The sequence below is a fragment of the Oncorhynchus masou genome, chromosome 11 (assembly GCF_036934945.1).
Source record: "Oncorhynchus masou masou isolate Uvic2021 chromosome 11, UVic_Omas_1.1, whole genome shotgun sequence".
Taxonomy (NCBI): Eukaryota; Metazoa; Chordata; class Actinopteri; order Salmoniformes; family Salmonidae; genus Oncorhynchus; species Oncorhynchus masou.
Genome location: NC_088222.1, coordinates 45,984,665 through 46,012,541, shown reverse-complemented (window position 1 = coordinate 46,012,541; position 27,877 = coordinate 45,984,665). Strand labels below are relative to the sequence as shown.

The 27,877-nt window shown below is 44.6% G+C and overlaps 1 protein-coding gene across 6 annotated transcripts in view; it reads right to left on the bottom strand.

Annotated features, from left to right (window-relative positions):
• Nucleotides 1–22,805, bottom strand: part of zzef1 (zinc finger, ZZ-type with EF hand domain 1) — a 54,451-nt gene extending 31,646 nt beyond the window's left edge. The window contains exons 1-33 of one of the 6 annotated variants that reach the window (XM_064978629.1): nt 22,188–22,805; nt 21,185–21,329; nt 20,784–20,978; nt 20,373–20,556; nt 19,884–20,083; nt 19,117–19,327; nt 18,606–18,722; nt 17,728–17,906; nt 17,129–17,230; nt 16,928–17,019; nt 16,609–16,754; nt 16,256–16,361; nt 13,259–13,486; nt 9,555–9,646; nt 9,078–9,310; nt 8,753–8,886; nt 8,564–8,634; nt 8,316–8,430; nt 8,011–8,179; nt 7,141–7,262; nt 6,733–6,855; nt 6,282–6,451; nt 5,910–5,991; nt 5,154–5,355; nt 4,824–4,942; nt 4,395–4,644; nt 2,673–2,755; nt 2,373–2,466; nt 1,707–2,247; nt 1,316–1,480; nt 1,018–1,137; nt 624–785; nt 166–298 (exon numbers count right to left, since the gene is read on the bottom strand). In XM_064978629.1, coding sequence (XP_064834701.1) covers nt 166–298; nt 624–785; nt 1,018–1,137; nt 1,316–1,480; nt 1,707–2,247; nt 2,373–2,466; nt 2,673–2,755; nt 4,395–4,644; nt 4,824–4,942; nt 5,154–5,355; nt 5,910–5,991; nt 6,282–6,451; nt 6,733–6,855; nt 7,141–7,262; nt 8,011–8,179; nt 8,316–8,430; nt 8,564–8,634; nt 8,753–8,886; nt 9,078–9,310; nt 9,555–9,646; nt 13,259–13,486; nt 16,256–16,361; nt 16,609–16,754; nt 16,928–17,019; nt 17,129–17,230; nt 17,728–17,906; nt 18,606–18,722; nt 19,117–19,327; nt 19,884–20,083; nt 20,373–20,556; nt 20,784–20,978; nt 21,185–21,329; nt 22,188–22,601 — 5,499 coding nt within the window. In that variant the 5' untranslated portion in view covers nt 22,602–22,805. The remainder of the gene's footprint in view (nt 1–165; nt 299–623; nt 786–1,017; nt 1,138–1,315; nt 1,481–1,706; nt 2,248–2,372; nt 2,467–2,672; nt 2,756–4,394; nt 4,645–4,823; nt 4,943–5,153; nt 5,356–5,909; nt 5,992–6,281; nt 6,452–6,732; nt 6,856–7,140; nt 7,263–8,010; nt 8,180–8,315; nt 8,431–8,563; nt 8,635–8,752; nt 8,887–9,077; nt 9,311–9,554; nt 9,647–13,258; nt 13,487–16,255; nt 16,362–16,608; nt 16,755–16,927; nt 17,020–17,128; nt 17,231–17,727; nt 17,907–18,605; nt 18,723–19,116; nt 19,328–19,883; nt 20,084–20,372; nt 20,557–20,783; nt 20,979–21,184; nt 21,330–22,187) is intronic. The other 5 variants (XM_064978630.1, XM_064978632.1, XM_064978631.1 and 2 more) reach the window with 5 other exon arrangements.
• Nucleotides 22,806–27,877: the final 5,072 nt, after the last annotated feature.

The following is a 27,877-nucleotide window of genomic DNA, read 5'->3' as shown; positions in this document are numbered from 1 at the left end:
CAAATACGTATAAAATGTTTTGTTCAAATCAAAAGCGGAGTGGTCAAAAAGTGATGGAAATCAAATGGAACGACGTTATCCAATACTCTCAGATCTACACAGGTGCCGAGGGGGTAGGGACTAGGGATTGAGTATTAGGGATTAATAGGTCCGAGTCCACTCTACCTTTCTCCTGTCCTCCATGGAACCCTCCTCGTCAATCTTGTCATACCACTTCTCAAACATCCCATCCACACACTCGTCCATCCAGTCCCGGTTCTTCTTGTAGTCTGCTATCTCATCCTCCTCCGTCCACTGACTGGGGACAAAAATCAGACAGGGTGGAAGATGAGGCGGCCATTTTCTCACATTTAGGTAACATGTTACCTTCAGGTGATATCTTACCCTTTTTGTCTGGCTAATATCTAGCGGAGCATGGTCTTCAAATAAAAACTGATAGTAGATATTTTTTAAAGTCTTGTAGCGCATGAAGAAGGCGGTTGTGTCTAATGCAAAATAATGTACGTTATGTGGCATATATTATGAAGATAGAGTAGTTGAACCCTTAGTGAAATGCTAGTAAACAGCGCCACCACTCCACACCACTAGTTGGCACCATTCCTCTCGCTCTCCTCAGACAGTACCTGATGGCAATGTCGTGCACGCTGATGTTCTCCTGGGACATGGTGAGGAGGAGGTCAGGTAGTTTGATCTGGAGGAACAGGGGGAGGTCCTGCACCTCCCAGCTCATGTCCAGGAGATGCAGCAAGCATGTCTGAACACAGGAAAGGGCAGGCAGCAGGACCCTGGGGAGGGGAAGGGAAGAACACAAATGAGTTATCAATCAGCACATTTAATGGGAGACGGGAGGAGAGAGCAGAATGGGTTTCACTTACTTTCTCTATACTCACAAACGCTGTGTAATAACTGGCACAGCAACACAGCCGACCAGTATAACTCTTATAACACAGGCTTATGACACGTTATGTCTCTCTATGCAGCAGATTTTCAACTGAACAGGGATTAATGAATACATACTTCTCGTTGAGACTGCTGAAGCCTTGTACTGCCTCCACCAGCATGAGGACTAGTCGATGGTAGGACCTCCTCACCTTCTCTCTCAGCTCCTGCCCACTTCCAGACAACTGGGAGAAATAACTGCCCAGGGAAAACAAACCCTGAATGAGTGTCTTAACAGGAAAATAGGGTGGGAATAGATCATTATATCAATACAAATCAGTGGATCTCAATCAGACCGTTATGCATGCAATCAAGAAGCCTTTATGACAGCTACATTACACATGATAAAAATCGGGCTTGATAGGGTCAGACGGACCTGGTGAAGTCTTTCTGGCAGGCCAGCAGTTCCTGTAGGAACAGAATGCAGGGGGCCTGGAAGAGGTGTGGTTTCCCCAGGGACAGTAAACACTGCTGTACCGTCTCCAGTACCTTACACACACTCTGAGCCTGGGCCTTGTTCAAGGACAGCGTCTGCCGGATACTGCACATGTAGATAAATATAAATACGCACACAAAAACAAAAGGCTTAGCAAAACATAAATCACAACATTGGCTCTAGAGAGCAAGTCTGTTCAATCTAATAGTTTAAGAACGACAATATAATAACACATCTATAAATTACTAAAAGGAAATCACTGCTTTCTAATCAACAAAGCCAAACAATTAAGCCTTCCAGTGCCCAGTGTGTGGATGACACTGACACATACCTGACAGTAGTCAGTGTCTGGTCCTTCATGAAGTTGATGATGTGTTTGAGGAGAGGGTAGCGTTCCTTGATAGAGGGGGCAGAGCGAGGCTCTTCCACGGAGCGCAAGGAGAGGAGGCGGAGGCGGCCCCGGCTGAAGGAGGGAGCCTTCCGGGGGAAGGTGGAGGCAGGCTCTGCTGCCCCTGGCTGGTAAGACAGGCTCTCTGTGGATCCCAGGAGGCCCTGGCTGGATGGGCCCGGCCCTGGGTCAGAAGCTGTTGAATCTTGGGGCTGGACCCTGAAAGAATGAGGGCAGCCTGGTCCAGGCACTGGGCCCACAGCTCCAGACCTTGCCTCACAGCCCCCCACCTCAGAGCCTGCTGCCTGGGAGGACTGGGTTCCCAACGAGGTACTCGGCTGGAAGTCCCCCTCTGATATGGAGATGGAGCGGAGGAGGACAGCGCTGCCCTCTGCTACCCTGGAGAAGTCGGTGTCCAAGCGAGAAGAAGCACCACTGGGGGGGAATCTCAACAAAAGATTGGCCTTCCCAAGGACCATCTCAGCTAGAGGAGAAGGAAGTGGCAGGAGGGAGATATTTGAAGCATGTGTTCATAAATATGCATGATTCTAGTTAAGGTATTTGAATCAGTACGTTTAAAATACAAATCAGAAGGGTTGTAGTGCTCACCGAGACCATCCATGGTTACTTCACAGTTGCCATCCTCCTTCTCCTCCTCAGAGACATTCATTTTGCCCACCAGATACCGCTGCTTCATCTCCAACTGAAAACAACAGAACACAACACACTCACATCACTGATAGGGGCCTTTGATTGTGTGTTATTTGTCTTCTGTGTCGCTGTGTGTATATTCAGTTTCTAGGTTCATTTCCCATAGAAATATAATTAAATTACCGTATTAAATTGTATAGCCAATGAACCAATCAAAGGGATCATTTGAGTTTAATGATTCACACAAAAGACACTCACCATCCATGTTTTGATGCTCTCAGCCAGTGAGAAGACCTGCACAAAGTCTTCACTCAGACTCGCCTGACCACCCTGGCTGGCTACTAGTACAGAAAAGGGGGGTGGGGAGGGGAGTGAAGGAACATTTTAGTCAATTCACTACCCAAATTTAACAAATGTGAATTCACAAATGTGAACAGCGCTGAGCACATAACAACCATGATAGGGATTTAGCATCCTATTCTCACTGGCCACCAGTACGCCTATCCCACTTTTTAAACATCCATATAAGAGCATGGCACAGAACAAAATGTAAAAAAAAATATATATAATAAATACGTTTTTCACCCCAAGTCTGTAAATATTGAATACTCCTCTTGTAATAAAGGTAGTTATGTAGGAGGAAGGAACTTAGTCGAGAGGAAAGAAAACTCTAAATGTCGCGTCCGTCTGCGACACAGCCCAGGATCGAACCCGGGTCTGTAGTGACGCCTTTAGACCGCTGTGCCACTCGGAAGGCCCACCATTTTCATTTTTGCACGTCATCTCCACCTCCCCGTTAAGCCAAAAGATGACGTGGACATGACTCTGTTCCCTGGCTGTTCTTCAGGGAGGTGAGATGGACGAATGCAGAATCTTCCCATGTTTATGATTGGATTACTTTCCAACGTTAGGGTCTCTAACCTTTGCAGCCCAAAGAATCTGTTCTCTGTAATCTGAGAGACCTTGTTCGTCATTCGGAAGTCACTTAAATGTAAAGTCCAAAATAGTGATATCATTCCAACCGTTCCAGATCCAGCAACAGAACTGCTCTGAGGGGATTTCTGCAATCTGAAAGCGTCACAAAGAAAGTATTTTCAGCCATGTGACAGGACTCTTCTGTGTGTCACAAAGAAAATGTTGAAAAGTACTAGGTGTTTACTAAGAAAACACATGGTGAATTGATAATTGGACAGTTATAACCTATGAATTGTCATCTTGTCCCGTCTGTGGTAATGACAGTTCTCCATTGTGTTGTTTGCTCCGCAGAAGATGACGTTTGAGGCTGGACCCCAGCTGCAGTTCCTGTTCCACTCAGACAGCAGCAACAACGAGCGGGGCTATAAGTTCACAGTGACGGCCCGCGGCCTGCCTGATATCACCGTGTCCTGGATGTCAGACCTGCAATACCTTTGTGTATCATTTGAGTGAGATTCTTCAAATAATGGATCAATCTCAGATTAATGGGAAGCTCCTTCACACTGTGGATCTCTGATGACAACATATCACATATGATCCGAAACCACATATATTAGGGACTAGGTTGGGTAATACTTTAGTGTATCATTTGAGTGAGATTCTTCAAATAATGGATCAATGTCAGATTAATGGGGGCCTTAACACCAGCATAAAAGCTGATGTTGAGCACCTCAAGCCCTTGACAGTTTCTCACTGCAGGTACTGCGTCGTTCGCAGAGTCATAGATCTATCAATCAAGTTCTGTGATAGAGTCTCAATACTGTTGAACAGACTAAAAGGAAATGCTTTTCTCATTGAAAGAAACATAACGCAGCTTTGAGCTGTTCGAATGCCACAGCACATTTTGCGTAAGGTTATTGTGTAGCACAATGCGGAGAAGATTACATGGACATTTAGAAAATGTGAAAAGGCATCCTGCTTTAGAAAAAGTGAATAGGGGTGAAGTTAACAGGGCGCCATTTTTGTAATTATCAAATGAATCACTCAATCTAATTATTCAATTACCATAGATCCTGAGAGCTTGGTTGAGGGCTGGCGTGTGGTAAATCATGGCTGCAAAGATGGCATTCACCGCCATGTCAGCCTTCCACCCCGCAACTATCTCGTTCCTAATTGGCTGCTTCTTGCAGGCCAGCATGAGGCTTTTCATCAACTGAGTCCTGCTGTCTAGTGCCTCCTCTGTCGGGTTCCAGTGACCAAAGTCGTCACAGAATCTCATGAAACAATCAGAACAACCTGGCTGGCATGTCTTCACCTGATTCACAGAGCAAGAGAGAATATTAGAAAGTGCAGTAACCACACATATACAATCAAATACATTTCCTTCTGTGGCTGCAACAATATGATGTGACCTGCATTTATGCATTGGCATTCAGCTATGGAGTGAGAGGTATATACAAATATAAACACTGACTCAGTGCTCGTACACTATACCTCATCTGTGTGGACGTGGGGAGATTCAATGAGTCCGTGTCTGAAGACAGGCTTCCACAGAGGAGAGGACAGGACGTGGGCCATCTTCCCAGCAGGAAGCTCCTTCACACTGCGGATCTCTGATGACAACATATCAACATATGATCAAAAACCACATATACGAGGGAGGATAATATTTTTGGGTGCAGGCCTTAGTGTGAATTAGGAGAAAGAACAGAAATGGGGAGATTTTTCTCTCTCTCAATATCTCTGTCTCCATCGCCCTTTAACCCCCTACTCCTTCCCTTCTTCCACCCCCTCTAAATCCCTCTCCCCATCCCTCCCTCTCACCGTGGGGTGATTTGAGGGCCATGGTTCTGGAGGCCAGGCGGCCCATGAGTCGGGCCACCAGGAGCTGTAGGTCTGACATCCAGGACACGGTGATATCAGGCAGGCCGTGGGCCGTCACTGTGAACTTATAGCCCCACTCGTTGTTGCTGCTGTCTGAGTGGAACAGGAACTGCAGCTGGGGTCCAGCCTCAAACGTCACCTTCTGCGGAGCAAACAACACAATGGAGAACTGTCATTACCACAGACAGGGGACAAGATGACAATTCATAGGTTATAACTGTCCAATTATCAATTCACCATGTGTTTTCTTAGTAAACACCTAGTACTTTCGGTAATGTCTCAGGTAGCCGTGGTTACCTGCGCACACTGTTCCTGGTACGCACAGTCAAAAACTGAAACAATATCCACTTCCAAAAACCAACAAGCCAATCACCCTGAAGAGCCTGACTACATGCTCCTCTGAAGGAGTCATCAAGGCTATCCAGCGCCCTAATACATCGGGAAGACCACACGCGCACTGAGAACACGGATCACAGAACACAAAGGCTCTATTAGAGGTAAGGATGACAACAGTTGAGCGTCCTCATGTACAATGCTGAGCTGCTCCTATATGCATTCTTTTGTAAATATTTTCTGTTTATTGTTCACTAAAAGTTTATTGCAAAGTACTGGCCGCCTGTTGGTCTTTTTTCTTGGATTACCTGCCATTTAGGGGCCTACCTTCCCATTGCCCTCATCTCAGCCGTGGCTACCTACCTTTGGCCATTTCTCAGTCCCGACCTTCATGTCGTAGCGGACCTTCCCTCCTCTGGCGTCTGTGAACTCTAGGTAGTCGTATCTGCCAGGATTCAAGAGAACGCTACATGAGGTAATGGAAATGTAAAGAGATTTCCTTAATCTCTTGATGATATTATGTCACATGAAGAGGAATTCAAATAATTACATGCATGCAAACAGTTGGGCAGATATGCTAAGAATAAGTGTATCTGATAAGGCATAATGTTCAATGAAAAGAACAGAACACACACATCCATATATATATATATGAGAGAGGGAGAGAGAGGAGAGAGAGAAGAGAGAAGGAGAGAGAGAGACAGAGACAGAATGGTGTGTGGCTCTTATGCTCACCTCTTCTCTGTCTCACTGCGTTCGTCAAACTCCACCTCGAAGGAAGTGGCCCCGGGGCAGGCGAAGATCGTGGTCTCGTGCCTGCTGTTCTCGTAGTTATGAGGAGACTCCATGTTCCAGGTCCTCAGGACCACCGGCTGCTGGGACTGCTGGCAGCTCTCCAGGTCCACCTGGCAGGGACACAACACATATCACATTGACATCACATCTAGGGTTGCAAACTTGCGGTAACTTTCCTAAAATTCTGCAGTTTTCCAGAAATCCTGGTTGGAGGATTCCCAGATTATCTTCATATTCTCTCATGTTGGGACAGTTGCTGGAATGTTGCAAACGTAACCAAATCAGACAAAAGCAGCATATGGGTTCATTCGGTTCCTTTTACATAAACCATACAGTTCTTCATGACATCAAACAGTCCCAGCCCTCTACGGTAGTATGAAGGTTGACTGACCTTAGAGAAGATGTCTGCCGTTTCACTGGAGAGGTTTTTCAGCAGCACAACCAGAGAGGAGAAACTGGTGAGCAGAATACAGTGAGGGATGTCCAGGAAACACAGCTCCAACAAGAAGATCATCTGACAGAGACAGACCAAGAGGGTTGGTATTAGCATTAACATCTGACAGACAAGAAGGTTAGCATGAGCATCTCTCTGGTTCAGTGTGATGGCACGGTTAGCTCGTTCAGTTTAGGTAGAACATAAAGGCCAGACATGCGACAGGTGGATTTTACAAACTGCTGGGTAACTACTACATGTCCAGATTCCCAGAACTGACTATTGAATGAGTGACATAGCACGCAGTAAGTGATAAGAGGCTGGGGGGGGGGGGGTTCCACAGTGATAGAAACAAAGAGAGTGTACCATCTGTCTGGTGGCCATGGCCAGGATGGATCCATTGAGTCTGTCAGTGATTTCAGCTCCACTGTATCTCTGCAGCAGGTCTCCCAGCACGGTCTTAGTGCTGCCCAGGAACTGATCCACATCTACAGGGAGAGAGAAGAGACACACTATTTATTCGCTGTGGATCTCTGTAATTTAATTCATTTACAGATGCCCTTCAACCTCACCAAGTGTAATTAAAGGAGTGGTTCACCTTTTTCCCCCTCCCAAAATCCCTATTGTTTAAGAAAATGGCATGTTAGAGACGCTTTTTGGAGGAATTGGCTTGGTTTTGAGAAATGTACCTTTCCGCAATATACTTCCTCATTGCTTGTTCTGCAGTATGGGAACTACAGATAAACATCCAAAAATACCCAAATACGTATTTTTTTTTATATTTTTTTTAGAAACTGCAAAGCTCTTAGCGGGTCTTTAGATGCTGCGCACATGAAGTTATCCGCAAAGTTTCATTCCATTTTGGTGGACTTCAGCGTTACATTTCCACGTGGGAGCATTTATTTGGGTGCCTTTGTTCATGTTTATCCGTGGCTCCCATACTGCAGAACAAGCAATGAGGAAGTCTATTGCAGGTAGGATAAGTTTCACCCAAACCAAGTTCAATTGCAAAAAAAAACAACTGTTTGGGCCCTACTTTAATAAGCTATTTACGTTGATTTGGTTTAAAAAAAAGTTAATCAGTCCTTTAATTCAATGACCCACTCTAGCATCCATTGACAGCATTGTCCTATGTAACAACAAATCAATGACATGCTGTTCATTTATTCCTCTTCAACTAACTAGGAGAGCCTGTACACAGGGATACTGAAAGTCAGACATATTGGTGAGACTTACATTTGAGGAGAATATCTCTGGCCAGGTCTGCAGCGGTGGGGGCTGCAGCAGCCCCTCCTTTGAGTTGCAGGTAACACCAGGAGAGCAGGCTGCCCTGCAGAGCCCAGAACAGAGACAGTAGCACCTTCCTGCTGGCCCCGCCACTCACATCCACCATCATCACCTCACACTGACAGAGAGAGAGAGAGAGAGAGACATACAGAAGAGATTACCTTAATTAACACAACATTTTGTCATTACAGTTTGGAACGAGGTCAAGGAAGCAGGTGCACTGTTGAGGCCATTTGCGCCACTAGGGGACTCACTTCCCGAGTGGCCACCAGTAGCAAGGTCTCCATGACACTGAGGATAGGGCTGATGTCAAAGTCTGAAGGAGCTCCTTTAGGAGGGAGCAGGAGAAGGCCACTGGGATCCTGGTCACTGTAGCAGAGGAAGGGAAGACAACTGAGCTGTAATTCACCAACTGTGTGTGTGTGTGTGTGTGTGTGTGTGTGTGTGTGTGTGTGTGTGTGTGTGTGTGTGTGTGTGTGTGTGTGTGTGTGTGTATTATTACCTGAAGTAATTACAAAGCGATTCAAACGTCAACTTCACAGACTCTGGCTGATCCTCCTCTGTGATGTTTTTCTGAAACAATTAAAAAAAAAATAGTGTATAGCAGTTAACAGCAACAGAAACAGCACAAAGTTCCCCCAATGCCAAAGGTCTGTCAAGCAGCAGATGGAGCTCTTTCCCAGACACTCACCATCATGTGGAAGAGTTTGTCTCTTCTGCTTTGTTTGTCTGGGAAGAAGATGGCCGCTCCGTTCAGAACGGCTTTCACTGCCTCCTTCCTCAGGGCTTTGCCCACCGTCCCCTCAGCCTCCAGACCATCTACAACTGCTCAACACAACAACACAAATCACGACTTTAAACCTTCTCCACTTCCAATACTCTTTGTACCAGTCTCCAGTAGCTTTTTTATATTTTCCCTTGCCTTCCAAGAGCACATTGCATTTTACGAAAGGTAACACTGAAACTACTGATACAGCGGTACCATTGTGTGTCTAATAGATGTACAAGGCCTTTACTTTGACAGAGGTGGGTGTAGAGCTCCCACACTGCCCTGGCAGAGTCTGGCTCGCTACTGCTGGATGTGGACGGGGATGCGGAGGCTGATGCTGAGGTTACTGCTCCATCCTCAGTCCCCCTGCTCTCCTCCAGGCCCCTGAATTCCAGCGAGCTGGGGCTGGGCAGCACGGCGAAACAGTTCTGGAGCAGCTGGAGCACCAGCACTCTGCTTTTCATCACCTCCTCTCCCTCACTGGGAAGACAGAGCGACATAAGGTTGGTTAGACAGATGTCATAAGCCGACCATACTCCAATCACAGACCACAAAAGCAGCAGTCCCATGTGTGACCGTGTGATGAGATGTCTTCATCCCGAACCACAATGACCACACCATAATTAAACCAACACAAACGTTCACTTTATCTATACAGGAAGGGCCATGGACAGAATAGGTAAACATGACTCATATCTAGTGTATAATGTCTCTCTGTACTCACATCTCCCGTAGTTTGTTATAGAAGCTCCAGAACAGGATGAGGTTGAGGCCACTGAAATCCAGTAGAAACTTCTGCTTGAACAGGGACACATCCTACAGAGTTAGATACAGAGGAGATATATCACGTCTTTATCGAGCTATTTGATGCACAGGCAATCAACATGATCATCAAATAACATCATTGTCAAAGCAATGTTATTCGACTACACCATTTAAAATCTGAGAGCTAAAAACGAATACAACAGCTGTATTGAGAACTGACGGACCTAAATTAAGTTCAGTGTAGTTCACTTAATTGGCCTTATTCATTTGTCTCCCATCTTGAACTTGGACTTAAAAGACAGTCAACATGTACAGACCACACTGAGATACGTAGTATATAAGTGGGCAAATACAATGATTCATTTTATTTTGCTGCAGCAAATAGTGTCTCATAAGCACATTTAGTCTGGGCATTATTAAAGACGCATGACTATGACTGTTGCGGTCATGACATTTTCTCAGCCAGTGATTGTCATGCAATTAACTGCAGGTCTCGCGGTCATTCTCCGCCAACAATTAACAAACACGTTCAGCATCTCCGGCTTACGCGCATAGCCTACAAGCTACTGATGCAGACCTTTGAAACATTTAAAAAGGTATAATACATCCATTTAATATAGCCTACACCTTCACAATAACTCCAATATTTATTTTAGGCAGATCTAAGTAAACATTATGACATGAAAAAAAGTAGCCTATTTGGAAAGAATAGAATAGGCTATTCTGAGTCATCCTTATGTTAGGTCCTGATCTGGCTATGTCATATGGCTGTGGGCTATACTAGTTGATTTAGCAGGCAAGATATGCTTATAATTCCAGTGGTATTATAGTATATTATTTTATAGTAAAAACAATACAATAAACATAGCTGAATAAAAGAGAAAGGATATTGTCTCCAAAAGATTTGAGGGAGAGTGGCTATTCTATGTTGAGCGGTTAACAAAGAAACAGGTACTCCTACATGCCAAATTGACTTATTTATATAAATTTAGTTGGAATACAAAGGTTAGGCTATATGTTTAGATTTTGCAACTAATAATGATTTGAAAAAACACACTTCATCAGTCTCTCATTCACAATTTGACAAGCACTAGATAATACTCTCACCCATCAGACTATTCTCAATTTAGTTTGGTCTTTACATATACTAAATAATATACAGTGGCAAGAAAAAGTATGTGAACCCTTTGGAATTACCTGGACTTCTGCATAAAGTGGTCATAAAATTTGATCTGATCTTCATCTAAGTCACAACAATTGACAAACAGTGTGGTTAAACTAATAACAAAGTATTGTATTGTTCTTGTCTATATTGAATACATAATTTAAACATTCCGTGTAGGATGGAAAAAGTATGTGAACCCCTAGGCTAATGACTTTGCCAAAAGTTAATTGGAGTCAGGAGTCAGCTAACCTGGAGTCCAATCAATGAGACAGGTGCTGCCCTGCCCTATAAAAAAAACACTCAAAATGCAATTCACAAGAAGCATTGCATGATGTGAACCATGCCTCGAACAAACGAGATCTCAGAAGACCTAAGATTAAGAATTGTTGACTTGCATAAAGCTGGAAAGAGTTTTAAAAAGTATCTCTAAAAGCCTTGATGTTCATCAGTCCACGGTAAGACAAATTGTCTATAAATGGAGAAAGTTCAGCAGTATTGCTACTCTCCCTAAGAGTGGCCGTCCTGAAAAGATGACTGCAAGAGCACAGTGCAGAATGCTCAATGGTTAAGAAGAATCCTAGAGTGTCAGCTAAAGACTGACAGAAATCTCTGGAACATGGTAAAATCTCTGATGAGTCTACTATGCGTAAAACACTAAACAAGAATGGTGTTCATGGGAGGACACCACGGAAGAAGCCACTGCTGTCCAAAAAAAAACATTGCTGCACATCTGAAGTTCGCAAAAGAGCACCTGAATGTACAACAGTGCTACTGGCAAAATATTCTGTGGACAGATTAAACTAAAGTTGAGATGTTTGGAAGGAACACACAACAATATGTGTGGAGAAAAAAAGGCACAGCACACCAACATCAAAACCCTATCCCAACTGTAAAGTATGAGGGAACATCATGGTTTGGGGCTGCTTTGCTGCCTCAGTGCCTGGACAGCTTGCTATCATTGACAGAAAAATTTAATTGGAAGTTTATAAAGACATTTTGCAGTAAAATGTTAGGCTAGCTTCAACAGAAGTTTGGTTATGCAACAGGACAACGACCCAAAACACAGAAGTAAATCAACAACAGAAATGCTTCAACAGAAGAAAATGTACCTTCTGGAGTGACCTCAACTCAATTTGAGATGCTTTGGCATGACCTCAGGAGAGCGGTTCACACCAGACATCCCAAGAATATTGCTGAACTGAAACAGTTTTGTTAAAGAGGAAGGGTACAAAGTTCCTCCTGACCTTTGTGAAGTCTGATCCGCAACTACAGAAAACATTTGGTTGAGGCTATTGCTGCCAAAGGAGGGTCAACCAGTTATTAAATCTAAGGGTTCGCATAGTTTTTCTACCCTGCACTGTGAATGTTTACACAGTGTGCTCAATAAAGACATGAAAACATATCATTGTTTGTGTGTATTAGGTTTAAGCAGACTGTGTTTGTCTATTGATGTGACTTAGACGAAGATCAGATCACATTTTATGACCAATTTATGCAGAAATCCAGGTAATTCCAAATGGTTCACATACTTTTTCTTGCCACTGTGTGTACAGAACATCAGGAACACCTTCCTAATATTGAGTTGCAACCCCTTTTGCTCTCAGAACAGCCTCAATTCGTCGGGGCATGGACTCGACAAGGTGTTGAAAGTGTTGCACAGGGATGCTGGCCCATGTTGACTAATGCTTCCCACAGTTGTGTCAAGTTGGCTGGATGTCCTTTTGGTGGTGGCCCATTCTTGATACACACAGGAAACTGTTGAGTGTGAAAAACCCAGCAGCGTTGCAGTCCTTGACACGCTCAAATCGGTTCGCCTGGCACCAACTACCATACCCCGTTCACAGCCACTTAAATATTTTGTATTGCCCATTCACCTGGTCAGTCTGTCATGGAATGAGCAGATTAAAAAAAAGACATGTAATCCATATGCACTTCAATGGCAGACGCTTTTTCTGCGGTTAATTTTCATGCCAGCCCAGGTAGGCTACTCTGAAGTTAAATATATATAAATATAGCAAGCCTATAGAAAGCCGATGGGATCCTTTTTAAGAGGCCATCAAAACTCTGTATTCTTACGCAATTGCATAGCCTATAGATATGTTGTGCAACATGAGCTTATAGGAACACTTATTTCATTCCATGAATCAACCAGCTACAAGGAGCTGGTTCTCGCTGTGCAACAGGTGATCCTATTTCGGTCAAACTCTGAATGCCAGGGCTCTCATGAAGTTTTTGATTCGATTTTCGATTGTATTTGCATTGATGTCAGAATGATTAGAGGGACAATAGAGCGCTAGCTGTTAGCAAGTTTGGTAGGCTACTAATGACTATCAGTGGCATCACAGTTTTGGAGAAGCCTAGTTATCGCAAATCAAGGGTCAAATGTAATTTTTCTGCGGTCATAACTTGTGACTGCCGGTGTGGCACTAATATGCATAACACTTTAATAATAAAATACAATCGAATCTTACAGTATAATGACTGAGGGTACTACTGACAGTGGGTACCATGTCTCGTGTGAGCTGCTGGATGAAGAAGAGGGTCTTCTTGAGCAGGGTGAGTCCAGTGACCATGTCCCCCTCTGAGCCATCTCCTTGTGGGCTCAGGTCGTCCAGATCATCCAGCCTCTCGGCCCCGGGACACAGGTACCCACTGAAGGACAGAGACTGGACGCCCAGACGCTCTGCACTGTCCTGCCGCGCACACAGGAACTTCACCATCAGGAACTTGGGGAGGGGGGGGGAAAGAAGAGTCACTTCACAGTTATCAGTATGAGTGTTACATAAATGTGGATGGTGGGACTATTCTTACACTACTAATTGATGGTTTCACACAATTTGTTAGTATTTTAATTTCACCTTTATTTAACCAGGTAGGCAAGTTGAGAACAAGTTCTCATTTACAATTGCGACCTGGCCAAGATAAAGCAAGGGAGTTCGACACATACAACGACACAGAGTTACACATGGAGTAAAACAAACATACAGTCAACAATACAGTATAAACAAGTCTATAAACGATGTGAGCAAATGAGGTGAGATAAGGGAGGTAAAGGCAAAAAAAGGCCATGGTGGCAAAGTAAATACAATGGAATGGTAGATTTGCAATGGAAGAATGTGCAAAGTAGAAATAAAAATAATGGGGTGCAAAGGAGCAAAATAAATTAATTAATTAAATACAGTAGGGAAAGAGGTAGTTGTTTGGGCTAAATTATAGGTGGGCTATGTACAGGTGCAGTAATCTGTGAGCTGCTCTGACAGTTGGTGCTTAAAGCTAGTGAGGGAGATAAGCATTTCCAGTTTCAGAGATTTTTGTAGTTCATTCCAGTCATTGGCAGCAGAGAACTGGAAGGAGAGGTGGCCAAAGAAAGAATTGGTTTTGGGGGTGACTAGAGAGATATACCTGCTGGAGCGTGTGCTACAGGTGGGAGATGCTATGGTGACCAGCGAGCTGAGATAAGGGGGGACTTTACCTAGCAGGGTCTTGTAGATTACATGGAGCCAGTGGGTTTGGCGACGAGTATGAAGCGAGGGCCAGCCAACGAGAGCGTACAGGTCGCAATGGTGGGTAGTATATGGGGCTTTGGTGACAAAACGGATTGCACTGTGATAGACTGCATCCAATTTGTTGAGTAGGGTATTGGAGGCTATTTTGTAAATGACATCGCCAAAGTCGAGGATTGGTAGGATGGTCAGTTTTACAAGGGTATGTTTGGCAGCATGAGTGAAGGATGCTTTGTTGCGAAATAGGAAGCCAATTCTAGATTTAACTTTGGATTGGAGATGTTTGATATGGGTCTGGAAGGAGAGTTTACAGTCTAACCAGACACCTAAGTATTTGTAGTTGTCCACGTATTCTAAGTCAGAGCCATCCAGAGTAGTGATGTTGGACAGGCGGGTAGGTGCAGGTAGCGATCGGTTGAAGAGCATGCATTTAGTTTTACTTGTATTTAAGAGCAATTGGAGGCCACGGAAGGAGAGTTGTATGGCATTGAAGCTTGCCTGGAGGGTTGTTAACACAGTGTCCAAAGAAGGGCCAGAAGTATACAGAATGGTGTCGTCTGCGTAGAGGTGGATCAGAGACTCACCAGCAGCAAGAGCGACCTCATTGATTTATACAGAGAAGAGAGTCGGTCCAAGAATTGAACTCTGTGGCACCCCCATAGAGACTGCCAGAGGTCCGGACCCTAGCAGACCCTCCGATTTGACACACTGAGCTCTATCAGAGAAGTAGTTGGTGAACCAGGCGAGGCAATCATTTGAGAAACCAAGGCTGTCGAGTCTGCCGATGAGGATGTGGTGATTGACAGAGTCGAAAGCCTTGGCCAGATCAATGAATACGGCTGCACAATAATGTTTCTTATCGATGGCGGTTAAGATATCGTTTAGGACCTTGAGCGTGGCTGAGGTGCACCCATGACCAGCTCTGAAACCAGATTGCATAGCAGAGAAGGTATGGTGAGATTCGAAATGGTCGGTAATCTGTTTGTTGACTTGGATTTCGAAGACCTTAGAAAGGCATGGAAGGATAGATATAGGTCTGTAGCAGTTTGGGTCAAGAGTGTCCCCCCCTTTGAAGAGGGGGATGACCGCAGCTGCTTTCCAATCTTTGGGATTCTCAGACGACACGAAAGAGAGGTTGAACAGGCTTGTAATAGGGGTGGCAACAATTTTGGCAGATAATTTTAGAAAGAAAGGGTCCAGATTGTCTAGGCCGGCTGATTTGTAGGGTCCAGATTTTGCAGCTCTTTCAGAACATCAGCTGAACGGATTTGGGAGAAGGAGAAATGGGGAAGGCTTGGGCGAGTTGCTGTGGGGGGTGCAGTGCTGTTGACCGGGGTCGGAGTAGCCAGGTGGAAAGCATGGACAACCGTAGAAAAATGCTTTTTGAAATTCTCAATTATGGTGGATTTATCAGTGGTGACAGCGTTTCCTATCTTCAGTGCAGTGGGCAGCTGAGAGGAGGTGTTCTTATTCTCCATGGACTTTACAGTGTCCCAGAACTTTTTTGAGTTAGTGTTGCAGGAAGCAAATTTCTGCTTGAAAAAGCGAGCCTTGGCTTTTCTAACTGCCTGTGTATAATGGTTTCTAGCTTCCCTGAACAGCTGCATATCACGGGGGCTGTTCGATGCTAATGCAGAACCCAATAGGATGTTTTTGTGTTGGTTAAGGGCAGTCAGGTCTGGGGAGAGCCAAGGGCTATATCTGTTCCTGGTTCTAAATTTCTTGAATGGGGCATGTTTATTTAAGATGGTTAGGAAGGCATTTTATTAACATTACATATTGGGAAACATAGTAATATGTGATTTCTGCACAAAGATACTCTTATTTTATTGGTAGATGGGGAGGAGAGGGAGGAGCAGGGGAGTTGAGTGTCAGAGAGAGAAAGTATTGAAGAGTGGTTGAATGAGAAGAGGGAGAAACAATAATATGGACAGGGCAGAGAGCGATAGTAAAACTAGAAAAAAAGAGAGAGCGCGAAAGAGTGTTGAGTACCTTTGCAATGCGACAAGTCTGCAGTTTGATCTCCACATCGTTCCAGTCATCCTCCAGCTCAAACCAGCCAATGGGCTCATCCTCCGCCTGCAGTGGAATCCTCAGACTGCAAGGTAGGTCACATGACAAACCAGGGGTCAGACATTCATATGGAACTGTCACATTCATTCATTCATATGGAACAGGTCACTATACTGACTCTAGTTCAAGGCCTCGTTTTATACCAGACCTTACGAACATGGGTAGGATGTCTGGTGCATGAGACGACTGTACTACTACCGAGTTAAATCCAGAAGAAAATCAATAGGCAGTTCATCGGGGTTCAACAGGTACCACTCCGTGGAGGTCCTTACTTGTCTTGCACAAACTCCTTGTAGTCCTTGTAGTTCCAGGAGTCATACTTCTTAAACCTCTTGAAGTGTTTTTCTGCATCAAAGGTGTCTCCTTCACTGTAGGCAAACACCAGGCCACACTTCGCTCCAATGGCACCTTTACGGACCTGTTGAAAAACACAGATCGTATGGAGAAAACAGCAAATGGTAGGGAGCAAAAGTGCAAACACACACTATGCCACAAATAGACTGATAGAGGATGCTTAATACTTTATGAGAACCCCATTGCTGTGAACACCAATGCACTATTGCAAGATATGAACACGACACACACACTCACTTTAACCTTCATCTGAGTGACCTGGAAGTTGCTCTGGTCTTCTGTAGACAAGATCACGCTAGCTCTCTTCTTACCACTTTCTGTAAGAAACCCTGTACAGAACATTAGAGCAACTGATTAAGCATGCAAACTCAAACATGCACATACTCGGAGAGCGTGAACGAGAGAGAGAAAGAGACAGAGAGACTGCAGTAACTATACCGTCTCCAGTGGCGGCGGATTCAGTCAGCATGTTCTCTGGTCCCGACTTCTCCTCTTTGCCCTTCACATCACAGGCCTGCAGGTGCAACTGAAGGGTCTTCCCTAGAGTAGGGCACAAGACACGCAATCACTTCAGAACAGCCATATCTAAAGGCGATGGTCGCAAATCATTTGTAATCTAACCAGGGTTGCAAAATTCTGGTAAATTTCCCCAAATTCACAGGTTTTCTAGAAACCCTGGTTGGAAGATTCCCGGAATCAGGAGGGAATATTCAGGAAATCCGGAATCTTCCAACCAGAAAATCCAGAATCCTCAAATTCTTTGTAACCCTAAAGTTTTCTTGTGTCCCACAAATACGTTTCTATCCAAGAACTAGTGTCTACACGTGATTCAAAAAGAATCAGGCTTGATCCTGGCCCACCATATTGGAAACACTGATCTAAAGCATAATCACAGCACCATTGCCAGAATTGTCTGGTCAGCAGCCCATTGCCTCAACTACTATGGCCATACGGCATGAGGGACATAGTGGATAAGGTAAGCGGGGTTGGCTGAAGACCGGGAGAAGGATACTGTAAGCGGGGTTGGTTGAGGTTACCGTTGCGATAGAGCAGGCGCAGTCTGACTGAGGCCATGGAGGAGATGAGGGACGAGGCTCTGTACTCTGCCTCCAGGTGCTCACTGATACCAGACAGGGATTGGAGGATCTTAGCCACACTGCCCCGGGCCAGGGCAAAGGCCAACAGGGTCAGTTCTGCATCAGGGGTCACACAGCAACTACAGGGGGATGAAGAGAGAAAGAGGGGGAAAAATGGTGTGAGGCTGAGAGTGATTGAGTGTAAAGACAAACAGAAAGATGGTGAGTGGGTGTGAGATATACGTAAGATAGAGTGTACGAGAGAAAGAGAGTAAGCGGGTGCGAGATAGTGTGTGAGGGGGAGAGAAGAGAGAGAGGGGGTGCGTGTGTGCATGTCTACACACGAGAAATAGATAGTGAGAGAGTATTTACAAAGAGTTAAGGTAATACAGAGAATATCACCACTCAATCAATGTGCTGATATCTGTAGACACACTCATATACATGCTCACACACACATACACATGAATTTTGTATAGTAGATACAGTATGTGATGGTAGAGTAGGGGCCTGAGGGAACACACTTAACGTGTTGTGAAAAGTGTTCTGAAATGTAACGTCATGTAATATTTGAAATTGTATATAACTGCCTTGATGTCGCTGGACACCAGGAAGAGTAGTTGCTGCCTTGGCAGCAGCTAATGGGGATCCATAATAAATCAAATAAATAAAAAATGTCAACATAATCATGTAAACATGGTAGGCCCCCGAGATTATCAGCATAGAGAGGCCAGTGTAATGATGTAATCACAGGATCTAAGCATTATTCTGCTATTCTCATTTGAATGTTTTTAGTGTCAGTCATACTCATTATATAGTTACTTCTACTATAGACTTACTCTGCTATTCTGAGCAGGAACCCGTCCACCTCCTCGAGGATGTTCATGGAGAAGAACTTGGGGAACTCGGTGGACGACGGCGTTAAGGACAGTGGTGGCATGTGCTTTAAGGCTTTTCTACGAGGAGGGAACAGAAGAAACCAAGCTCTCAGACACAGTGCCACAACAAAGTCAAGTCAAAGCATTCAATTACTGGTGACAAAAGTGAAATGCTGCAGAACCTCTTCATAATCATGACAACTAGGAGTTCTTCCTGGTTTGGTCAAGTGGTCAGAAAAAAAACTCCTGGCCCTAATGATGATCCCTTCATACGCATGCAATAGACCCATTCATAACATCAAGCCCGTATCCACAAAGCGTCTCAGAGCAGGTCTTTCACCTTTTAGATCATAATGAATAAGAATATATAGGGACAGGTGGGGACCTGATCCTAGATCAGCACTCCTACCCAGACCCCTAAATAAGCATGACATAGCACCCTTCCATAACCCTGTCTCTAGTTGGTACTCACTGTGTGCTCTGTAGGACAGTCTGTGCCAGGACAGGGTTGGTCTCCATTGAGGCTGTGACCAGGGAGGTGAGCAGTGACAGGTACCAGATAGCCGAGGCATCAGACACAGACACCTCTTTACTCTTGGTGATCTGGTAGCCTAGGGTCTTCAGCCCGTGGATCCGCGTGTCACAACCATCACTCAGGCACCGCTTGATGTTGATCTGGATGTCTGGAGGCCACAGAGCGGAATGATTTGAATGGCGTGGGATAGGATCGGACAGGAATTCTTGACTAATCCCAGAGGGTACATGTCTTTAGTTGGCACACCGAACAAAAACATATTAAACTAAAAACTCTGTCACCAGGGGTGGTCTACGGCCTGATGAATTGAGTAATAAAATAAATAAACACATCTAAAACTAGATAGAAAGTATGCAGAAAATATCATGGATATATGTTTTGAAATAACTGCTCTTTTTCGCCAATGAATTTCAAAATCCCAATGTGGCCCTTGAGCCAAAAAGTTTGCTGACCCCTGATGTATACTGTATTCAAATTCCAGGGAGAATCAATTTCAAACAGAAGCTTAACCAGAGAAGCAGACTTCTAGCCTCCCCAAAATACTAACTGGAGGAACTAGATGAATTGAGTAGTGTGTAATAAAGTAGGAGCTTTCACATTAGACTCATGATCCGGGTGGATTGCACCCACATCGATCTGCATCATTCTTTTCTGGAGTGAAAGGCCCTAGTGACATGCAGGCAGGCAGACAGCGACTGACTCACAGGGGTGAGTAATGTTGGCGTTCTCCAGCAGGGCCACGTAACCTGTGACGTTGGAGGGGATGCGCACATCCTTGATCTCCTGCAGCGATCGCCGGTTCTTGCCCACGGCCACCGACACCAGCTGGGGCATGTAGCTGTGGTCGTTGGATGCCACTGCGATGGCCAGGCGACGCAGCACCACGTCCGGCTTCATCTTCAACCTGAAAATATAACGATAAGGTCAAATGAAAAGTAGGGCCCCGAGTTTAACCTGAGAATGTGACTTGATCAGGTAAAACTCATTGCCCTAAACATGACACTTTAGCCTGGACACAAGGAAATCAAACAACATTTGAACTCAAAGATAATAGTGTACTCAAAGATAAATATATATAAATAAACTACAGAGGTACATTAGAAAGCTAGCCACAGCTCCCTTTCAAGCTGGATGTGAACGGCTTGGATCTAACCCCGATTAAAAAGCCATGCTTGTTAGCTGTTGTCTCTCACCTTATCCAGTGTGAGCGGGCGCTGCCGTCTGACTGCCAGAAGGTCACGGTCTCGCCGTTGGTCATCTTGTGGATGTCCGCGGCATTGGACGAAGCTTCTATGAAGTTGTAGCACTGTGTGACCACCTTCACTTTATCCACCTCTGGGTCCCGGTTCAACTCTGCCCTGTACTGGATGTCTAAGTCTGGGAGGAGGGAGAGAGGAGAACCAGCTCAATGAGACAGGCTTGAGGTGTTGTTTCATGGTGAATAAAGGGTAAACTAGTATTACATGACATTCATGATCTGAAGATGTGTGTAATTGATGTGTAATAATAGGTAGTTAGTTCAAGGCAATCTCCTTGTGCTAATTTAACAAACAAGTTCATGTTCCCAGAGGGTATTCTATCGATATTTTATAATACTTGTTTACCTTTCTCCTTCTGAAGGAGGAACTCTAGGAAGTCCTGCACCACGGTAGACCTCATGGTACAAATGCTGTTGTATCCCTCTAGAACAGGGAAAGGGATGGCACTACTGGGAATACGGTTCCTGTGGAGGAACTTCAGGATCTTTGAGGCGTGCGCTCCCAACCTGTCTTTGGACTTGGAGAATATGTCAACGAATCCTAAAATAAAGAAGGAAGATACATATATAAGATGTATCATGCTGTTGGTGAACACAGAAATCCCTTTTACCTTCATCTTTGCCTATCCCTCTGTCCTTTCCCCAGTCTTCCTATCGCAACTCTCCACAATGTACAGAACACCCACCACAACATAACTCCCCATTAACCTATAACTTACATCAGCATCACATTGGGTCTGTTCCTACCTGGGGTTAGGGTGCATGCCTGGAGTTGTCGGATCACGTGACTCAGCTCTCCCTGTAGATTGGCCCCATTGGAGTTCTTCAGAGCCATCAGCATGTTCTCAACGTCCACCACTCCATCTCCCTCTGCGTCAAACTGACCAAAGGCCTAGGGCAGGGACAGAGAAACATGAGGAAATACACTCATATGGACATAGACATTCAACTACGCAGGTTGTTCACCTCTGCTTCAGTCTACACTAGGACGTCACCTGGGTGACGGGGTTAGGAGAGAAGCTAATATTTTTTGACACACTGACCTGAGGTGGACACATTGCCAATGCCTTGACCCCCCTGGCCTCTACAACAATCTTCCCAGGTAAGGCCCGACAACTGTCAGCTCTGGATAAAAGTGACACAGACCCTAGAACCAAAACATGGAGCTATTTGATATCTGCCTATGCTGATAATCTGTTATGAGATTACACTATAATTTTTTTGTGTCTCTCTGTCAAACCAGACAGGTATACTGTTTCTATGGATTGTGGATGTTACTGTGAGTCAGGATTCCATAGCATTCTGAAGCATGCCTACCCTGCCATAGGCACACAATGTCCTACATTGACAGAGATAAAGGCAAAGCTATTCATTACAGAGCAGGTCCTATTCATATATCAACTCGTGACAGAAAACGTAGCTAAAAGGTCTACAAAAAGTACAATGCAGCTTGTTGTAGATAGAGCAGAAAATAGGAAGGTTTGGCATCAAAATATCAATGATCATTGACAAACGTAAAGGTCTGACAGCCCATAATGTCCCTTTATGGCTCGTGGTGTCGTGACACACTTATTGCTTGGCATGGGTTAGTCAGAGGACATGTAACCAGGCCTACAATGTAAACAAAACACTTTCTGCCACTCAGCTGCGAATCATATAATGGTGGACACTCGCTCCTCCTATGATAACATTGAGGTATAAGAAATATTGTGGGCTTTATATTATGGTAGTTATAGCGGAAATACTGTACCTCTTCGCACTCATCTCGCGGAGCGTCTCGGCTCTCGAGCATCTCGCAAAATTGTTCCACATTTACAGACTCCTCTCCCCGGCTCAACCGGTCCTCGAGCCACCGCACCAGGACGCCCTCATTCCCGGCCAGGACCGACTCAGGAATGGCGACCCCCGAGTCGCTTATGCGGGCCGCCGCCTCCCTCAGTTTGACTTGCTCTAAAAGCACCCCTGGGGTAGGTGGTCCGCAGCCCGGCACTGGAGGGTTATTCGATCCCCTTCCACTCCTTCCAGAACCAGAGCCTCCACTGTTAGCAACGCCGACGCCCGTGGCCGCAGAGGCCGGACTGCCTTCCGCGAACCCGGGGCTCTCGGCTTCGACATCCTCCTCGTCCCCACTACCACCTCCGCAGCCGCTCTCTGCGTTTCCCATGTTGTATAGCGGCCTCTAGCTTTCCTAAAATTCGTAGAGGTCCGGTTGGAGACAGTTTTGTAAACGGGATTGAAAAATCCACAGCCCTTTCCAACCTGTGTTCTTCCGTTTCGTTCCACTACCGCATTGACGTTCAGTACGTGCCCTACTAGATCGCTCGCTACGTCATCAGAAACTTTGGACCCAATGGGCGGAGGTGTACGTTCTAGGCCCGGATCATGAAATAGCGTAGATGCATATAGAAAACAATATTTGATGTAGGCCTATTCTTATATAAAACTATTCATGATATAGCTGGAGTACACAACTCTCAGATTTACGATTATACCGTGCATTGCTGAACGTGCGGACACCAAGCCAAACCAGGGAGCTCAATAAACTATGTGGTTTGTAACTCTGCACTGATGTGAGCATGCGCTGTGGATTAAACTCATACCCGGAAATAAAAATACAGAAACAGCGATTATTTTTAATCATGTTTAATTAATTGACAAACATGTAACGGCACATGACAAGGAATAGCTGAGCTGTGAAGGCTTCGACATAATGCTAGGGTTTATCATTTAATTTATTTGTGTATTAGTGGCAATACTAATACCACAGTTGAGAACATATGTAGTATTACTACACCAGGACTGTGCCCACATCACTGACAATGCACCACCTGTGCAGCGCATAACCAAAGAGGAGTTATCTCTGTACAACGGAGAGAACAGCAGGGGCCTTTACCTGTCCATCCTATAATGTTTACATATTTTGCAGAACTCATCACATATGTATATATTATATTCTACTGTATTTTAGTCTATGCCGTTCCGAAATTGCTCGTCCAAATATGTATATATTCTTAACTCCATTCCTTGACTTTAAATGTGTGTGTATTGTTGTGAAATTGTTCGATCTTACTTGTGAGATGTTACTGCACTGTTGGAGCTGGAAACACAAGCATTTCGCTACACCCGCAATCACATCTGCAAAACGTGTATGTGACCAATACAATGTATTCCTAGGACAGGTGTTCGATGTAGAAAAACGGATGAAACACTGGACCGAGCGGTGGTTATAATTTCTTTACAGGTGATTTTCTCTACCTTGCTAGCTAACTTAGTTGACTGATTTGGCTAGCCAAAAAGGACTCCATTTGAAAGTTGCATCATCTTATCCTTTAAGGCTTTAGAAGTGTTCTCACTTGTCACCTTAGCTTGCAACATAACTTCTTGCGTGATAGGAACCCTGAGCACTACCAGCACTCAGTCTACACCACTGAGCACACACCCGTTGTTACTATGACAACTGATTGCTGTCTGAACGGAGCTGTGAGGGGAACGGCACCGCAGTACCTCCAGGCTCTGATCAGGCCCTACACCCAAACAAGGGCACTGCGTTCATCCACCTCTGGCCTGCTCGCCTCCCTACCACTGAGGAAGTACAGTTCCCGCTCAGCCCAGTCAAAACTGTTCGCTGCTCTGGCCCCCCAATGGTGGAACAAACTCCCTCACGACGCCAGGACAGCGGAGTCAATCACCACCTTCCGGAGACACCTGAAACCCCACCTCTTCAAGGAATACCTAGGATAGGATAAGTAATCCTTCTCACCCCCCTCCCCCTTAATGATTTAGATGCACTATTGTAAAGTGGCTGTTCCACTGGATGTCAGAAGGTGAATTCACCAATTTGTAAGTCGCTCTGGATAAGAGCGTCTGCTAAATGACTTAAATGTAAATGTAAATGTGAACACATGCAAATCCAAATTGTCACTTGTCTCATGCTGTTTACCAAAACGGATTTAAATACTAAAACTGATTTTTTTTTTATGATTTGAGCTTTAAGGCCTGCAGTGAGAACAAGCATTAAATGTACATGAAAACATGTACAAGATTATATAGCAAATACACTTCAAAATGCCGCGGACACTTCAAAAAATACACTTCTAGTTTTAAGCACCGTCAGAGCAGCTCACAGATTACTGCACCTGTACATAGCCCACCTATAATTTAGCCCAAACAACTACCTCTTTCCCTACTGTATTTATTTTGCTCCTTTGCACCCCATTATTTTTATTTCTTCTTTGCACATTCTTCCACTGCAAATCTACCATTCCAGTGTTTTACTTGCTATATTGTATTTACTTTGCCACCATGGCCTTTTTTTGCCTTTACCTCCCTTATCTCACCTCATTTGCTCACATCGTATAAAGACTTGTTTATACTGTGTTATCGACTGTTTGTTTGTTTTACTCCATGTGTAACTGTGTCGTTGTATGTGTCGAACTGCTTTGCTTTATCTTGGCCAGATCGCAATTGTAAATGAGAACTTGTTCTCAACTTGCCTACCTGATTAAATAAAGGTGAAATATAAAAAATAAAAATAATTAATTTTATGCTCCATCTCTGGCCTTTGTCACTGGGGACTTTACAGATACCAGTCTGACTGATGATGTGTCCAGTCTGACCTCTGCTCAGGTGGTGTCCCTGTAAGACTGGCTGACCCTCTATCACAAGGACTACAAGCCTATGGGTGGGTATCAATGCCTGTAGGCCATCGTATCTTCATACGAGGGTCCCATTCATGGTCCATTTGACCAAGGAACTTTTGTCATTGATACTAGCAGTTGACATTATTGCACTCAATACTAGCCTGGGTACCAGTCTGTTAATGCAGTCTTGCCAACTCCTTATGGAATTGTGATGCATTTGCAAGCAGTGAAGTGCAATGATTCTTATTGAACAGACTGGTACCCAGGCTAGTTCACTACATACATGAACATAAGGTTCAAAGGCCCTCACAGACAACCCGAGAACCGAGTTTGGAAAACCCTGTGTTAACCCAAAAGGACAATAATATACAGAGAATCCTTTGAAAGTTGTGAGATTCAAGTCCTCCCTCGGTGATATGCTGCAGGCAGACTGGTGGGGGCAGTTTTACAGTGACGGTGGAGAGCCCACCGAGGCCTTGCTGCAGGTGGAGGCAGGCTGAGAAGTAACACCTCCCAGCCAGCAACTCAGAGTGGAGTGCTGCCAGGAGAGGACGGGTCTAGTGCTCCACCAAGAGGAACTGACATCATGGTGCAGAGAAACTTTGTGCATGTTTGACATTGCAGTCGGAAGTTCAGGCAACTACCGACTGATTGATCTACAAATCACCCTGAATCATAAGTAACTACTCTTTTATTATTTGTATCAGTCAGTAACAATCAACAATATACCATGGATTTGATGTTCTCGACCACGGCCATTGTATTTACTAGCCTAAGGTTGATGGTGGCAATGTGTGCGGGCCCTAACATTCTGAAGGATATCATACACTAGGGGGCGCTAACTCAAGCCTAAATAACATTAATCGTTGCCTCCTATCAACTAGTATGGATAGAAGCATTCACAGCCATCATAGAGATCAGTCTATGCTCTGGAAGCATTACTAGGGATTTTTAAGCATGTAGCTCTGATTGGACTGTTCTTTTCTCTCCTCAGTGGTGGAGTGCAGAGAGACTAGGCCGGCGTACCGAGGGTACTGTTCTCTCCTGGCTCGGGCAGCTCTCACTGTGTATGTGTCCAGAACTCCTCCACAGTGAAAAACCCTAACATCCAGGATTATGAGGGCTGCCCCCCGCCCCCGCTGAGTCATGTCCTGTCAGAGAGTAGAGGGTGAGGTTAGACAAAAGGGGGCTCTGTGAAGGCTGTGCCACCTCACACACGGACTATCTTCAAGGGCCTATATACTGTTATCTAAAACTTCCCAAGAGTTCTGAATTAGAATGACTGGGTATCTGATTGTCAGTTTGAAGATAACCTCTGTTGAATGGTTTCTGTTCTTTATGCATGTATATTTTAGTTTAATTAATATGCAATATGTCAACTAATTGCAAGTGCAAATGGCCAAATACTGTACACTCAATAATTAGGAATAGAAGGGAAATGTTTTATACTACACGGAACCAAAATATAAATGCCACATGTAGTGTTGGGCCCATGTTGGGTTTCATGAGCTGAAATAAAATATCCCAGAAATGTTATTTGCACAAATAGTGTATTTCTTCATTTTGTGCAAAAATGTGTATTTAATCCCTGTTAGTGAGCATTTCTCCTTTGCCAAAATAATCCATCCACCTGACTGGTGTGGCATATCAAGAAGCTGATTAAACAGCATGATCATTACACAGGTGCAACTTGTGCTGGGGATAATAAAAGGCCATTCATGTGCAGTTTTGTCATGACACAATGCCACAGACGTCTCACGTTTTGAGTGATCATGGAATTGGTGTGCTGACTGCAGGAATTGAATGTTAATTTCTCTAGCATAAGCCTCCAAAGTCATTTTAGAGAATTTGGCAGTACGTCCAACCAGCCTCACAACCGCAGACCACGTGTATGGCATCTTGTTGGCGAGCGGTTTACAGATGTCAACGTTGTGAACAGAGTGCCCCATGTTGGCGTGGGGTTATGTTATGGGCAGGCATTAGCAAAAGACAATGAGCACAAATGCATTTTGTTGATAGCAATTTGAATGCACATAGATACCGTGACGAGGTCCTGAGGACCATTGTCACGCCATTCATCCGCCGCCATCACCTCATATTTCAGCATGATAAAGCATGGCCCCATGTCGCAAGGATCTGTACATAATTCCTGGAAGCTGAAAATGTCAAAGTTCTTCCATGCCCTGCATACTCACCAAACGTGTCATCCATTGAGCATGTTTGGGATGCTATGGATAAGCAGCGTGTTCCAGTTCCCACCAATATACTTCACAGATACATTGAAGAGTGGGACAACATTCCACAGGCCACAATCAACAGCCTGATCAACTCTATGCAAAGGAGATGTGCCGCGCTGTATGTGGCAAATGGTGGTCACACCAGATACTGACTGGATTTCTGAGCCATGCCCCTCTTTTCAATTCAGATAATATAAATGCATTGGTCACATATACATGGACAGCATATGTTAATGCTCGTTTAGTGATATGCTTGTATTTTTTTTGGGGGGGGGGGGGGTCTGAACAACAGACGCATATCTATATTCCCATTCATGTGAAATCCATAGATTACAGCCAAATTTATTTATTTCAATTGACTGATGTCCTTATGTGAACTGTAACTCAGTAAAATATTTGAAATTGTCATGTGTTTATATTTTTCTTCAATTGACCACACAAAAAGAAACATGTTTTATAAAACACGTTTGTACTTCCATCTAACTGGTAATTGTCAGAGGACATTCATTTGTGGTTAAGACAAAGAACAGGAGCGAACATGTGCCATGAAGTTGTTTTTGTTG